Source organism: Girardinichthys multiradiatus, chromosome 11 (assembly GCF_021462225.1).
Source record: "Girardinichthys multiradiatus isolate DD_20200921_A chromosome 11, DD_fGirMul_XY1, whole genome shotgun sequence".
Taxonomy (NCBI): Eukaryota; Metazoa; Chordata; class Actinopteri; order Cyprinodontiformes; family Goodeidae; genus Girardinichthys; species Girardinichthys multiradiatus.
The window spans coordinates 9,302,029-9,318,830 of NC_061804.1; the positions used below are offsets into that span (position 1 = coordinate 9,302,029).

General features: G+C 40.1%; 1 protein-coding gene across 1 annotated transcript in view; it reads right to left on the reverse strand.

Moving 5' to 3' along the window:
- Positions 1–14,895, reverse strand: part of rabep1 (rabaptin, RAB GTPase binding effector protein 1) — a 31,142-nt gene extending 16,247 nt beyond the window's left edge. Inside the window, exons 1-8 of the mRNA XM_047379519.1 lie at positions 14,738–14,895; positions 9,942–10,070; positions 9,517–9,720; positions 8,969–9,129; positions 8,179–8,298; positions 5,943–6,078; positions 4,671–4,849; positions 3,084–3,191 (exon numbers count right to left, since the gene is read on the reverse strand). Of these exons, the coding sequence (XP_047235475.1) occupies positions 3,084–3,191; positions 4,671–4,849; positions 5,943–6,078; positions 8,179–8,298; positions 8,969–9,129; positions 9,517–9,720; positions 9,942–10,070; positions 14,738–14,783 (1,083 nt within the window). The 5' untranslated portion in view covers positions 14,784–14,895. The remainder of the gene's footprint in view (positions 1–3,083; positions 3,192–4,670; positions 4,850–5,942; positions 6,079–8,178; positions 8,299–8,968; positions 9,130–9,516; positions 9,721–9,941; positions 10,071–14,737) is intronic.
- Between the last annotated feature and the right edge of the window lie 1,907 nt (positions 14,896–16,802).

Sequence of the window (16,802 nt, forward strand, 5' to 3'; positions counted from 1 at the left end):
GAAAGAGATATGGCTTTGAAAAAACACTTAAAAGTAAACTAAATATTGATATTAATATTTATAAAAGTTTAAGAAATCGTGTTATTAATAAACTGAGAAAGGCAAAAATAGAATACTACATATCTACAATAACATAAGCCAAAGGAAACCCCTCTACAATGTGGAAGCAAATTAATTATATTGTAAAGCCACAGAAAAACAGACCAGGGATAATAAACAAATAGACCAAGAATTTAATAACTATTTTCTGTCATCAGCGGAGGAGCATGCTCAACAGTTTGATTCTGATTAATGTGTAAATTCAATCCAGCAATAAGTTACAACCAGCCAGTCAAGCACAATGTTCTCTCTAGAACATACAAGTGAAGTGAAGGTGCTTGAAGTAATAAATGCAATTAAACAAAGTTATTGTAAGCATCTCTTCTACATCAACTCTGCCATTTTGAAACAAAATAAAAGTTTATTTCTAAAACATTTGACATATCTTATTTATTTATCCATTGAGAGTGGCCAATTTCCTGCACAGTGGAAACAGGGCAGAGCTATGCCTATTTTTAAGTCAGGTCCACTAGACCAGGCTTGTAATCATCGGCCCATAAGTATCCTGCCTATGCTTTTTAAGGTGTTAGAGAAAAGTAAATCCAGTAGTTTAATGGATTTTTTTGCAGTTACATAATTTGTTACATCCACTTCTGTTCGGCTTTCGACCACATTACTCGACAGATACAGCAAACAGTTTTTTTGTGGAAGAAATAAAGTTGGCAATAAAAAGTGGAGAATTAGTAGATGCAGTCTTTTTGGATCTCAAAAAAGCTTTTGATACCCTAAACCATAACATCTTAATTCAAAAACTATCCAACTTTAATTTCACACGTAAAACTTTACTGTGGTTTAAATCATATTTACAAGGCAGAGAGCAGTGTGTCACAATAAATGATGAAAAATACTCGATTTTAAAGATTAATACAGGAGTGCCGCAGGGGTCCATACTTAGCCCTCTACTCTTTGTACATTAATGACTTGCCAAAATCATTCCCAAGAGCAGGTTTTCTACTATATGCTGACGATGCAGTATTGTATGTTTGTGGGAAGACTACACAAGCTGTTCTCATGAATTATCTCAACATCTCAAAACTGTGACAGTGTGGTTTTACGATGCATGTCTGTTCCTGAATGTCAAAAAGATGATGTCTGTCTGTTTTTCTTTTAGGACTAAACCCATAAATGAGGAGTTGAATTTATATTTAAATGGATGCACAATCCAACAAGTTTCAGAAATAAAGTATCTGGGACTAATACTTCATTCACGATTGAAATTTGATAGCCGCGTAAAAAAAGTGTCCAGAATAGTGAAAACAAACTTACATACGTTTAAATTGATTTGAGAGTATCTGCCGTTTCAAGCTGCCTTCAGTTTTGTGCATTCTATGATCTTTTCATACTTAAGTTACTACATTAGCTCTTGGTCACAGGCTTCAAACACCATTATCAAGCCTTTTCAGATGATGTACAATAGAGCTTTACATAGGAAACCAATTAGGTCCCATCACTGTGTTAGCTTGAATAAGTTGAAAATGCTAAGTTTTGAAAACTTTATTAAATTTGCACAGTTAAAATTGGTATACAAATGTTTGCACAATCAGGCCCCTCAGGTTTGAGTGACTATAGTCTCTCTTAGAGCTGTGGGCTCAGTCACAAGATGAGCCCAGAGTGGAAACTGTAAGTTATTTTGTGAAACATGTATGTACAAGTTATTTAACCCCAACTGGTGCAATAAGTTGCTTCTCATTTCTTAAACAACCATGTCGAAAGACACATCTCGAGGTCGTGGAAAAGATGTCTGTTTCAGAAGGGTCAAATCATTGGCATGCATCAAGCAGAGAAAACATCTAAGGAGATTTCAGAAACTACCAAAATTGGGTTAAGAACTGTCCAACGCATTATTAAATACTGGAAGGATAGTCGGGACCCATCGTCTTCGAGGAAGAAATGTGGCCAGAAAAACATCCTGAATGATCGTGATTGACGATCACTTAAATGTTTGGTGAAATCAAATCAAAGAAAAACAGTAGAACTCCGGGTTATGTTTAATAGTGAAAGTAAGAGCATTTCCACACGCACAATCTGAAGGGAACTCAAGGGATTGGGACTGAACAGCAGTGCAGCCTTAAGAAAACCACTAATCAGTGAGGCTAACTGGGAAAAAAAGCTTCAGTTTGCTAGGGAGCATAAAGATTGGACTCTGGAGCAATGGAAGAAGGTCATATAGTCTGATGAGTCCAGATTTACCCTGTTCCAGAGTGATGGGGGCAGCAGGGTAAGAAGAGAGGCAGGTGAAGTGATGCACCCATCATGCCTAGTGCCTACTCTACCAACCTGTGGGGGCAGAGCTATGATCTGGGGTTGCTGCAGGTGGTCAGGTCTGGGTTCAGCAACAGTATGTGTTCAAAGAATGAGGTCAGCTGATTACCTGAATATACTGAATGACCAGGTTATTCCATCAATGAGTTTTTTCTTCCCTGATGGCACGAGCATATTTCAAGATGACAATGCCAGGATTCATTGGGCTCAAATTGTGGAAGACTGATTCAGGGAGCACGAAACATCATTCTCACACATGGATTGGTCACCACAGAGTCCAGACCTTAAATCCATTGAGAATCTTTGGGATGTGCTGGAGAAGGCTTTGACTCTACCATCATCAATGCAAGATCTTGGTGAAAAATGAATGAAACACTGGGTGGAAATAAATCTTATGACATTGCAGAAGCTTATCGAAACAATGCCACAGTGAATGCGTGCCGTAATCAAAGATAAAGGCGGTTTAAAAAAATATTAGAGTGTGTGACCTTTTTTTTGGTGGCGACTTTTTTTTTGGCCAGGCAGTGTATTTAAAATCTGTGTGACTCAGTGATGGAAACAAAGAGAGAAAAATATGTTTCCAGTTTAAACCTGAGGAAGTCAAGGACAACGTGTGAAGGTGAAGAAGTTCACATTACCACCAGGGAAAATAACATGACGTAACACAAAGACAAGCTGCTGTGCGTCTCGGGGGGAAGGATCAGATGACATGATGCACGTACCTCCTCCACGCTCAGCCCGAGGAAGTCCTCCAGAGGCTCTGTGTTGTCTCCTCCGTCGTCCTCCTGCAGGTCCTTCACCAGGCTCAGCCTCTCCTTTTCATCCTCCTCCTGCAACAGAGAAAAAAGGATCTTAATCAGAATCTGTCACACATTTTCCCCCAACAATAATCTACTCAGACCCTCACTAAGTGGCGCCTTTATTAGATAAACTTCTATAATCTAATTTGATCCAGTCATCAGCCTGGACAAATTCTGCCATCAAACATAATAACGTTAGGTGATGCTGAGCGACAGAGTCAGGAGGGTTTCATCTTACTGGATGATGCAGATTGTTGGAACCAAGGAATGGTCAACATTGCATCAAAACGTCAAAGGAATTATACAAAACATTATAAACGTTATTAGGTGATAAGCAGCTAAAACTCTGAAACAAAGCAACAAGTATAAAATAAAACATCTAAAATGAACAGAGGGACCTACGCTGCTTCTGCACCTAGCAAAATAGTCTAATGGTCTCATTAATTTTACATGGAGGTTCTGGTCTCCTCTATGTTCCCCAGAGCAGCTCTGGTCTGCAGAGAAATGAGCTCCATTACACCCCTCAAGGTGCCCTGTGGTATCGTAGTACTAAAAGCAAATCCTTTAAGTCCTGGGAGCTGTAGGGCAGATAGATCCAGTTCATCCCTCCCAAACATGCTGCAGCTGGTTTATGATTCATCTCGACTGAGAATACAGTCACCCCTGCTGACTGGGAGTGCCAAACCCTTCATCAAACACCCAAACTCAGGGTTCCTACACACACTGTTTCAGTTTCCAGCATCGGATGGTTCGGACATAATAATTGCCATAGGCACGTCCCACCTTCTGCACCCTCAGATTACAGAGTGAAGGTTTTATCGATCTCAATCTGTATTGTAGGTAATGTCCTTCAGTTTGTAATTATCCAGCACAGGTTTGACTCATTTAATTATTGTAGATTTTTAACAAATGCAGTTTGTGTTCCTGTTCAATTTTCTTTGGAGATCAACTGCACTCAGTGGAGCAAATTACTGCTGATTCTGACAAGTTTCAGCTCTGTCAGCATCAGTCTGGATCCACCGTTTGTCAACCGTTACTCTTATTAATAGCCACACTAGGATGGATGGATGGATGGTTGGATGGATGGAGACAGTCACCGTAATTATGTCCACATGTTGCATAAAACTGGTGTAAAAAGTAAAGCTATTAGAAATTCAGATGTTTTTCCATACTTTGATCTGGGAAATAATTTAATCATGTTTCCGACTTTTCCAGACTATCCAGGAACCCTGCTGACTGGTTCAGGCATATTTAGCTCAGAGATGATTAAGCTCATGTGTTTTTTTAGTGTTACTCAGTCCTTTGAATCAGTTTCTTCTTCACTATCTCATCAGTGTCACTTTCAGTCCACCACCAGAGTGACCCGACACTCATTTATAACATCTAACCTCATTTGGGAAAACAGAAATAAATCATCCATCAAACCAAGCTCAAGTGAAAGCTGAAACTTTTAAAATGTAGTCCAGAGCTGAGTCTGTGAATCAAAGCGGTGCGTCGCTGCTGCTGTACCTGGTCCTTCTTCTTCATCTCCTCCACCTGGCGGAGCTGTTCGGAGGACAGCACGCTCTCTATCCTCTGCATGTCTCTCATCAGGAGGCGCTGCGACTCCAGGAACTGGTCATTGGCCCGCTGCCACGTCTGTTTCAGCTGGTTGTGCTGCTGCCGCTCCAGTTCTAGCTTGTGGCAAACTGGAAGCAGCAGAGAGTCGCAGCAAGAGATCAACAGCTGAGCCTTCATGCAACCTCAACCACATTCCTACTATACACGAGTCACACATTTCTGTTCCTGTGTTAAAGAGCACAATGTGACTAATGAGAAATGTATTCACCCACATCGCTGCATATAACCTGACTCTTTCTGCTGGAGCTCCAGATTTTCTGACCAAAATATAAAAACTTCCTCAAAACCCAAACAGGAAGGTGTTTTATACAGAAGCATAAAGCAAGTGTTTGAAAACTGATCACTCAGATTCTAGCTAGCTAAAGATAAAATGATGAAAACATTTCTTTTATATTTATCTTTGTTTTTCCAGAGAAGACTGCTGTGTATGTGGAGTTAGACACTGTTAGGTTTTATTTTTACTTAATCTACTCTACACATCTCTACGGAGCCCACGAAGGGACATGGGGGAATTCTTTTTCTTTTGCGTTCGCTCGCAATACTTTTTGCGTTCCCACGCAATAGTCTTTGCGTTATCTCGCAATAGTTTTTGCGTTATCTCGCAATAGTCTTTGCGTTCCCACGCAATAGTCTTTGCGTTATCTCGCAATAGTTTTTGCGTTATCTCGCAATAGTCTTTGCGTTATCTCGCAATACTTTGTGGGTTGAGTTTTATTTTGAAATCTGCCTTAAATAAACGGACCTTCAATCAGACTTAAAGACAGTTATTATCCACATGCTGTCAAACTACTGAACTCTGGACAATGCTGCACGAAACCACACCAGTGACACTTTATTTGCTTATTGCTGCTGCATGATGTGCACTTTTTTTTTTTTTGCACGCCATTAGTACTTTTGTTTTTATCGTGATTTGAACATTGTTGACAGCGTGTTAACCTGCATATGACAAATAAACCATATCAATGCCATATCAGTGCTGCTGTTCCAAAATACACAGCTTTCTCAAGGTGATTAACAACTTTTGTGAGCGAACGCAAAAGTATTGCGTGGGGATGCGAAAGAAAAAAATTCCCCCATGTCTCCTCGCGGGCTCCGTACATCTCTACGGCCTCTAACCTTTCTTTTAATCAAAAAGTTATCATCAGAAGAACAGAAACGAACCATCATGGAGCTCTTTGCGTAGTTTCTCAGCATCTTCCTGCAGCACAGACTTCTGCGTGTTCAGCACAGCCACATACATCTCCAGGTCCGTACGACACGATTTCTCAGCCTCCAGGACGTGATTGAGCTCCTTCACCTGTCAAAAAACAACAAAAATCCTTTGGTTTGTTTGATTTTTAGTTTCTGATCTGGAACAGAAAACAAATCTTAGTGTTTAGTGGAGAAAGCTTTATTCGTTTGAGGTCAGGGTAGCTTATTATGGCCCCAGGAACCCGAGACAGACGCAACATTTTGACTGTTTTCCTGAAAAACCAGAGCACACAGGGAGAGAGTTGAAAACTTTCAAAAGCCACAGTTTTTTAAAACCATTTTTCCCAAGTTTAACTGGGCAGGCTACTGATAGCGTGAATCTTTCTGGGCTTAAAGGAGAAGATATTTAGATAAACAGTGGCTCTGAAATGTTTACACACCTCTGTTGAAAGGTCAGGATTTTGTGGTGTAAAAATGAGATTTTTATAAATCAATTTAAAAGGTTTTCACAAATATGTTGCAACAGTTATGCAACAATTCAATGGAAAAACAAATCTGTTACAAAAAAACTCAAATTAAAAGGGGAACTTGACCTTAAATGAGAAAAGCTTTCATCATTAAACACTGAAGATCTATTTCCTGTTTCGGATCAGAAACTACAAATCTTTTATAGTGATCTGGCCTATTATTCTGGCTTTCTGAAGGTCCTTTAAAGTTATCATTTGGGCTTGACTTAAAACGTTAGGCTCTTTGTTACCAGCAGCTGGTCACAAAGACACATGGTGGTCCAATTTCCTTGGTTGAATCACTAAAATGACCAAAAATGAGTCTGTTTGACAGACAGAAAAGTCATTCTCAAAGAGCTTCACATACAGTGGATGATCATCTGTCAGGTCTTTGCTGGTTTTTCATCCTAGTTGATAAAGGCGTGACTTTTAGATGCAGGTAATCTGCTGTAGATGGTTCTGGTCCTCCACATGTTCACTTATTGTAATGATCAGGTACAACCACTGGACCAGAAAACATTACAATGTGTTCATAAAGCAGAGAGAACCACTGATTAAGACCAATTTAGAACATTAAAGATAACAGCTGGACATCCAGCTCTGACAACTATGCATGAAAAATATTTGAACTTTTTAAGATATGGAGTTACAGATCAAATATGCATAAATCTGTCAAATGATCATTTTATGATCGACCATGTTTATTTTCCAAATAATTTATTTACATATCTATTTATTTACAGAGAAAACAGTCATTGACACCCTCCACTAGGAGGGCAAACCACTAAAAGTCATTGCTAAAGAAGCTGGTTGTTCACAGAGTGCTGTATCCAAATATATTTATTGAAAGTTGAGTGGAAGGAAAAAGTATGGTAGGGAAAGGTGCACTAGTAACAGGGATAACTGCAGCCTTGAGAGGATTGTCAAGCAAAATCCATTCAAGAATTTGGGAGAGCTTCACAAGGAGTGGACTGAGGATGGAGTTGGGGCATCAAGAGCCGCTACACACAGATGAATCCTACACATGGGCTACAAGCGTCTTACCAGGGCTAAGGAGAATAAGAACTGGACTGTTGCTCAGTGGTCCAAAGTCCTCTTTAAGATGAAAGTAACATTTGCATTTCATTTCCATATCAAAGTCCCAGAGTGTGGAGGAAGAGTGGAGAGGCACAGAACCCATGGTGGTTGAAGTCCAGTGTAACGTTTCAACAGTCAGTGATAATTTGAGGAGCCATGTCATATGCTGGTTCTGGTCCACAGCCAATGGAGACATGTACCAGGAGTAACACCAGAACCAACAATGAAGATGACCTGAAGGCTGCTATCAAAACAACCTGGGCTTCCTGAACATCTCAGCAGAACCACAGGCTGGTCTCCTCCATGCCGCGCTGCATTGATGCAGTAATTCATGCAAAAGGAGCCCCAACAAAGTATTTTTCAGAAGCCTGACATTTCTGTTTAAAATATCCCTTTTTATTGATCTTATGCAATATTCCAACTTTTTGACAATGAATTTTGGGTTTTTATTCTCCGTAAGCCATAATCATCATCATAATATCAAAATATTTCACTGTGTGTGATGAATGTTTCACAAAAAACTTAACTTTTTCACAATATTCTAACTTTTAAGATGCATCTGTTTATTGTTAATAGCCACAGACTAAAGTAATTTGCCATGATTTAAAAAAGGACGAACTAACCTTCGAGGCCTCCAGCTCCTTCACCCTCTCCTCGGCGGTGCTCAGCTTGGCCTTCAGGACTGTGATCTCCTGCTCCATGGGCATCACCACAGAGCGCAGCTTCTCTGCATCCTCCTGGGCCTGAAACAACCATTGCATTTTTAAACTAAATCTCAGCTTGGCTCATTAACCTCAAGGTAAAACAAGGAGAAGCTCATAATCATTTTCAGAGTTTCAGTTTAATGGTGTGGTTGAAGAAGCACTTTAATGTAACAATATTGATGAAGGCCAAAGATCCGCTCCATCCTTCTGCTTTTCCAGAGGTATCAAGTCGATTATGAAGGAAATGTTGATCTTATACCACATTTATTGAGTTTTGTTCTGGATGAACTTCATTAAGGAGGATAAACTGCAACAGTTGCTTCAAACAGGATGTTAGACTGAACTTCTTGTCTTTGTTCATCATGTAAAACTTTGTTTGGATGATTATTTCTGACTTTAAATACATAAATTAAGAGCCAGTAACTTCAGTTTGAATGTTCGAATCTGTTTCCAAAGTTCAGTATTGGTCAACGAGGAGAAAGCGGTCCAGCTGGCTGCAGCATGCAGCACACTGATCTGCTCTCTGGTACCCATCTTGTTTTTCTTTTCTAAATCTGGAGGAGGTACCCAGAAGGGGCAAACAGAAATCTGTTACTGCATATCAGCCCAGAATGTGTTTTCAGGCCCAGAATCACAAAAAGGTTAAAGCATAAAGAACACACACAGCAGGCAGATTGAGATGTGTTCAAAAGAAAAGAAATAAATCTACCTTCTTCATTTCAACCTCCAAATTCTCCTCCTCCTGGACCTCTGTGAGGCGACGTCTCAAGTCCCCTAGCTCCCTCTCCATGGCCTCTCTGTACTGGCTCCACTGGGCTCGCTCCTGTTCCAGGCGCTGGTGGAACTGGACCTCATACTCACACACTGTATCTGCAAAGAGACACAATGAAAACATACCAAATCGAGCAGGACAATCACAAAGTGTATTTTAGATTTAAAAGGTGAAACCTTAATTATTTTTTATTGCAGATGCAGCCTTTTCTAATTTTGTTGATTGTTGGATAATAATTCAAAATAAATCTTTATTACTTGCTCTGAGAGGTGGGAGAAATGAAATTACAGGAAGTATCAGAACTTATAGATTTTACTGCTCTGGATGTTTTTTAATTGAATTGTTTCCTTTATAGTGTGTAATAAAAACTATATGGAAAATCATAAATAATCTACAAGCTCACTTTACCACACAAGGGGATTTTCTGTCTTGTTATGGCGATTTAATAGCAACTTGATTAGAGGAACAGCAGGAGCTGAGTTTACCTTTCATGATGGCCTGCAGCGAGGCCACCTCCTCCTGCCACTGGTTGCGGACCTGGTCGATGGCTTCCTGCTTGGTGTTTTCCGACACAGTGGCCACAGCTTTGATGGTCTCGATCTCGGCCTGGGCCTGAGCCAGCTGGGCCTGTAAGGAGCTCAGCTCACTTTGGGAGTTCTCCAGCGCCACGGTTTGTCTCTTAAGTTCCTCTGGGGTTGGGTGAAAACATGGAGGGTTAAACAGAACAGGAACAGTAAGGGTGAAGGAAGGAAGGAGTTTCCTGCACTTTGCTGCATCTTCAGGAAACCCTTATTCAGCACAGGCAAATGTACTTCCACAATCTTTATGTTGGACAGATTTCATGACGCTTGTCACTGCCTTGTCAATGATTTAAGAAATAAAACAAGTTTTATTATCTTGTGATACCTACCTTCCTTGGACAGGAACAGTTCTTTGAATTTGGCTCGCTTCTGGTTGAACTCGACCTCGAGCTGCTGCTTGAACTGAATAAACTCTGCCTTCTCCTGCTCCAGAGTGGCCACTCGCTGCTGAAGCACCTCTGGAGGACGGGTGAGGGGGAAAAAACAGCAGTTCATCAGCTGATTGCATGTAATTATAGAGGATGGTGCGAAACAGAAGCATAAATTTGGACGGTTTAATTACAGTAACGTTAGCAGTAATGAAGTATAATCGGCAAGGCACCAAATCAAAAGCAGAATGTCAATAAACAGTTATGAAAGTTACGTTGTATAATCTGAAAAACAAACAAAAATTTAAAACTAATAATTGTTCTTATAAGATAGAAACTTTTTTCTGGCTACTAAACAGATTTCAAACAGTCTGATGGTGACAAACTGGCTTACATGTTATTTAAAGCTCTGTGAACAAAAACTGGTCACTCAATTAAAAATGTAATGTCTACATTCATCAATAACTAAAAAAAAAAAGGTAGCTCAGCAGCAAACCCAGAAATATTTAAAGCCAATAAGGAACAAACAGGTTTCCCACTGAACTCTTGAACCAAACCCCTGCAGAACCTCCCCTCGGAGGACAACCAGCACACACACACACACACACACAGGAGACGTCAACAAGTGCACCAGCTCCTGCCCGAAATAACTCCTACGTCATGTAATAAACATCTACCAGCGTATTATTGACCAACGTCATTATCAGGATATCCACCAATATAATTGCCATATCAACAACAATACCATCAATGCCCTTTCACTGTTGATGAGAAAACATCAGGAGAAGAATGAAAAGGTTCACACAACGTTTCTTGACCTTTTTAGTTAATTTAATCTGACTCCACATGAGCTAATCATCTGGATGACCTTACAATCCTACATGTCCCTGAAGAGGACATATGTTCAAGATTACTGGTATCCCAAACACTGTTTAGAGCCAAATCCCAAAACGTTTCCAGATTTAAAATAATTTCAGTCCATTTCTGACCTATGAAACCTAAATGTTCACTAAATGTTTCCTTGCAAATATTGTGAGGTCAGGCTTTAAATGGAAAACCTGCACAAATTACAGATGGCTCAATAAACAACACAAGGAAGGAAGGAAGGAAGGAAGGAAGGAAGGGAGGAAGGATGGATGGATGGATATATTTACATAATAAGAGGGAATAAATTATGGAAATGCTAAATTTTTCCCATTTTCTCTCTTCTCATTCCACATCTATCCAGTCCAGTAAAATACTTAAATCAGAATCCATGTTTTTCCAAACAACATAGAAAGTTTGACATTGGGTCAACCTGGGGTACCAGTGAGCACAGGGTGATTCCCCATGGGGTCATTTCACAATCACCAAGGTTTGGCCTTCTCATGGACACAGCGACAGACCTCCAAAAACTGCAACCGTGGATTCAAGCAAGTTGCTGGAGAGATTGGGAGTACCAGGATGCCTGAACACCACAAGAAAAACATCTACAAGACTGGAGTGCTCAGTACGCCTTAACGGAAGTGAATCCTGGCCCACAGTGAGGAGGAATAAGCAGGAACTCCCTGGGATGGAGATGAAGTCGCTGCAATAGATGTTTAGACAGACCCAGCTGGACCACGCCACAAATAAAGACATGCGATAAAGACTCAAGGTAGCACACACTGGAAAAGATGCAGGAAGTGTTTTGATTGTATGGCTTTAATATGCTCAAAAGAAAAGATACTGTTTCAGAAACAGCATTTCATCGTTCTTTTTCAGGTGCAATATTCACCTGAAACCAAATGGTCCTTTGCAACATTCATATCACAAAGGTCCGTTTAACTGTTGGCTAATATATTCCAAGTGTTATGAACCTGCATTTTTCATCTTAATGTCATATTTAGCCAGTTGGACAAAGTCTCCTGGAAGCAGATGCTCACTCTGGACACTAATGTCATTACCCAGAATACTACAGGTAACAGAGTGAAAAAATAAACAAATATCACACCTAATATCGCCATCGCAATATTTACCGATATTATCGTCATCACAAGATTTACCGATATCACCATTGCAAGATGTTCTAATACCTTGCAGCCCCAGAGGGCACACCCCGGTGGTCTTCTTAGCTGGAGTTTCACTTACAAATCAAACAATAACAAACATTTATCATTTGATTAGTATCAACAAAAAAGTCACATTTAATTTAAAGCTTAAACTCGAGCAGTCATTGTGTCCTAACCAGCCTGACAACACATCCAGTCACAGGTTTTTCCTACAGCAAGAGCAGCTCATACCTGGGTTAATTCCTGTTATTTAAAACCAGCACAATGACCAGGGAGACGGTGACATTCTCACATGCCGACAGACAAATGGAAACACTGACCAGCAACGAGCAGCAGCTTTGCTACAGTCATGTGATAGCTGAGCAAACTCCAGAGAAACTGCAACACGGGATTTTCACATTGATTCCTTGTGTTTTCCAGCACAAAGTTAAGCTCTATTGCCCCGGGAAAGTTTAATCATTCTCCAAAAACACACATAAAAAACAACCAATTCCAATTCAGCCATAAACTAACCAACACCACAGAGTCCAACACTCTTTAGTCTATTCAACAGAAATCTGTTTAAAGGCTTTAACTAGAGTGAGAAACATTATCCACAAACAGAGAAAACATGGAACTGTAGTGAACCTCCTGAGGAGTGGGCGGCCTATCAAAATTACTCCAAAAGCACATCAACGACTCCGGGTGGTCAGAAAAGAACCTAGAACAACATCTAAAGCACTTCTGACCTCACTTGCCTCAGTTTAGGTCAGAGTTCATGATTTACAAAGAGAAAGAAACTCGGCAAAAATGGCTTTTATGAGAAAGTTTTAAGGACAACACACCTGCTGAACAGAAATAACACAAAGACCCGTCTCAAATTTGCCAAAAACACCTGGATGATCCCCAAGACTGTTGGGAAAATATTCTGTTGACTGACAAGAAAAAAGTTGAACTTTTTGGAAGGTGTGCATCACGTTACATCGGGTGTTAAACTAACAGAGCATTTCAGAAATAGAAAATTACACCAACTTCCAAACATGGTGGTTTACCAAATCTGTACTCTAGCAGAAAATTGTGAGGGAAAACGGCCCCATCTTCAGTTTTTCCAAGAACACTTGGGTTATGCAGCTGGTCAGTGATCCAAAGCACACCAGCAACTCCACCTCTGGATGGCTCAATAAAAACAAAGTGAAGTGTTCGGAGTAGCCCAGTTAAAGTCTCGACTTAAATCAGAATTAGATGGTGTACTGTGACTTTAAACAGCATGTTTCATGCTAGAAAACCCTTAAACATGGCTGAATTGAAACAAATCTGCTTTCTATATTAACTCTGGTTATCTTTATCTGGTATCAATTTTGTCCCATTATCTGAAACATGATATTGTGACAAAAAAGCAAAAATAGAAGCAATTTGTAGGGGTTCATAAACTTTATCACAGTACTGTATATTTAATTTTAACATAATCTCAATGTCAATTTGGCATAGTTTAACTGTATATCAGTACCACAAACTGTAGTTTTTAATGTAGTCATGGGAACTATGTCTTAGCTGGTAAGGAGCAAATACCTATTCACAAACATCCAAAAGAATACCCCTTACATAGATAAAAATACAAATAACATTCATTTTCATCTGTTGCAATGATAGGTTGCTTTTAAAAATCAGACAAAAAATAAGGACATTATGAATCAGAAAAAGAAATATCAAACTGGTTACAGGTCTGAGTTTTGGAATATGGGAAAGTGTCTGTAAATGGCGTTTTAAATACTTTACAATTAAAGCTGTATGATATAAGAAACCATGATATGGCCATTTTAATGTCCATCATAGACTGCAATTAACCTCTTTCCTTTCCATCATCACAATGTTTTCCTTCACTCTCCCTGAGCTGCACAATCTTGGTCACTAAGATCTATGGGCACCAAGAACAGTAAAACTAGAACCAAATAGCCAAATGTTTTATTGGCAAATTATAAAAACATAAATTGCCAATAAAACATTTGGCTATTTGGTTCTAGGCACCTGACATGTTCTAATCCTACCACATGTTGCACCCAATCAGTCCTTTGTGATAATATTGCATTTCTACATGGAGCCCAACAGTGGATGCTTTTACAAAGTTCGGTTTGGTTAAACAAATTTTGCAAACATGAAAACTCTGAAGCGCGATCCAGCTTGATGCATAATGGACCTCACTATGTGTCCTATATACAACATATTCACTAATGACTAATCCAGAAGAGCTGACTGTGCTGCAAAATAAACGCAAGGTACAGGTGGACCAGTCACCCTTACATGCTAGTCCAACCCTACATACAAACAGTACATTATCTTGCGGATATGACCCATAAGAGCTGTGTAACAGGCTGCCAATTCAGAACCAAAACCGATCTTTAGATTAAATTAGTCTGAGGAGCTAAAGCTCCCAGCTAAACAGCAGCTAAAGTGAGTGATGGTACATTGAAATTAACCTTATTCTACTGGTTGTGATAGTAAATATAACTGATAAAACACATGTTGAGTAATTTAAAGGTTTTTAAACATTGAACTGATTAAGGTGATGTTCGTAAGCGCACACAGTGGGTGATAGTAAATGCTCAATAAGAGCCAGTGACACGTCGCACTGATGATGCTAACTGGCTAATGTTGTCAAGGATGCAGAGGCCGCTGCCTTCGGGTCTGTCAACCGTCAACACTCCCCCTACTCCCTCCACCCCAGAAGGGCGTCAAACACAAGACAATTACCGTCATGCTGGGACGACAGAGGGGAACCCTCGGCCTCCTCGGCCATTGTTTTCTGAGGGAAGCTTCGGGTAGTTAACAGAGAGGTTGGAAAAGAGCTAGGAGCGCCCAAGAAAACAAGCTAACATCCCAGCCGCCGTGAAGCTAGAAACCTGAGAAATGAAGAGCTTCTGGTTGGAGTTACAAAATAAAACCCAAACGTTCGTGGTTTGAGGACACTTTGTACAGGTTTTAACAAATTTATGTATGATAAAACATGATTTAACAAAACATTAATTCACATAATGTTTTAAAGTCTATTGTAACCACATATTGGGCCTTGTTAAAGATTTGAAGCGCTAGTGCTTTATTTTGAAGGCAATATGAGCACTTCCTGCCTCTCAATCCTTTCAAAAAAAAAAAAGAAGGGAGAAAAGAGATTGACTTCGCTGCTCCGTACGAACGATACGTCACTTCTTCCGCCATGTTGTGAGTGTCATGTTTGCCTTGAAAACCCAGGCAGCTGTGCCCAGAAACGGAATTTTCTGAATAAAACCTAAAATTTTAATTTTGAATAATGTTATGGTAATTTTACTAATGGAGCAAACAATTAAAACATCTGGAAAGCAAAAGTAAGATGGAACAAACTCTCTAAAAGGTATGCTTAAATTGCACCTGTGAAATAACGCCAAACCATTAAACTTCCCTTAGTTTTAGTTAACCTAAACAATCTTTAGGCTAACTATTGTCTTGTGAAAAATGATCAATTAAAGGGCCTGTATTGTGGAGCTCTCTGGGAAAAAGAGGTAGAATCTGTTCTATATAAACAAAGGTTGGTGTACTGACGTCAGTGTCATGTAGCCCTCACATGGAGTCATTTTTTTAATAAACTGTAAATCTCTTCATTCACTGAGGGAGTTTGACACCTTTCTTCTGGACGGTGTTTACATCCCTCCTGCACATCACAGACTGAAAAACAGCTGGATGAGCTGATAACAGACATAGAGGGGGAAAAACACCCACACACTCTCAATGTTGTTCTTGGCACTTTTAACAGCACACACCTCTCCAATGAACTTACAGAGAGCATGTAAAGTGTCCAAGACAAAACCACACTGGACCATTGTTAAACAGTCTTAAAAGAACCAAATTGCGCAGTTCCCCATGCAGGTTTAAAACTCTCTGATCACTGTCTGCTTCATCTCATTACAACTTACAGGCAAACACTGAAAACCTCTAAGCTTGTTGTGAGAACTGTTAGGAAGTGAACTGATGAGTCAAAGCAGATGTGAGGAGCCCCTGACTAGCTGATGACCTTATTCTGCAGGTTTGAAAAACAGCCATTCACACCTCCAACCCATTCACCCACTCTCCACTCCCACACAAAAGTAATAACTACACCCGCCACCAAGTCTACAATCCCCTCCCTCCTCTTACCTCCTGCCTACACTGAAGTTCACTGAGGAAGGTGTAATTAGCGTCTTTCAGCGTCAGAAGACCAGGAAATCTCCAGGACCTGATGGTTGTCTGAGCTACCGCACCTTGTTGGCGGTCAGACACCTCGGAGCCCCTCCGGTCCTTGGTCCCCAGAAGCAATCATACACTCTATCTAAAGACTCAACTAAACGAACGACTCTCATACAGTTTCTAACTTTTAGCTCCTTTAATCTAAATTAAGGCAGAGAAATGATTAGCGCTGAGCCTCCCGTCTCGGACCGTCGCCGTCTGTTAGACGATGACGAAGAGCCTCGATAGAAAGTCACATATAGTTTTATATCTGGCACTCCAATGCAATGGATGTGCTCTCCCTCAGTGATTATCAGTAGACTATGTGTCACCATTGTGGTGTTTATCTGTTAGGTTGTGTAGTAGCGGGTGTCCATCCTTAATCTAATTGTATCATGGCTTTCTAATCAAACCAGTTATACAGGCTGCTCCACAGCCTCAGGTCATTCATGACAACCCTTGGGCCATTTCTCCTTGTAATGTGTCAATGAGCATTCTTATCTTATTCTAACAAAAGGGAAACATTAGAACTTATATTTTATATTACTATGGTATAAATGGGAAAAACAGCTATGACTCATAT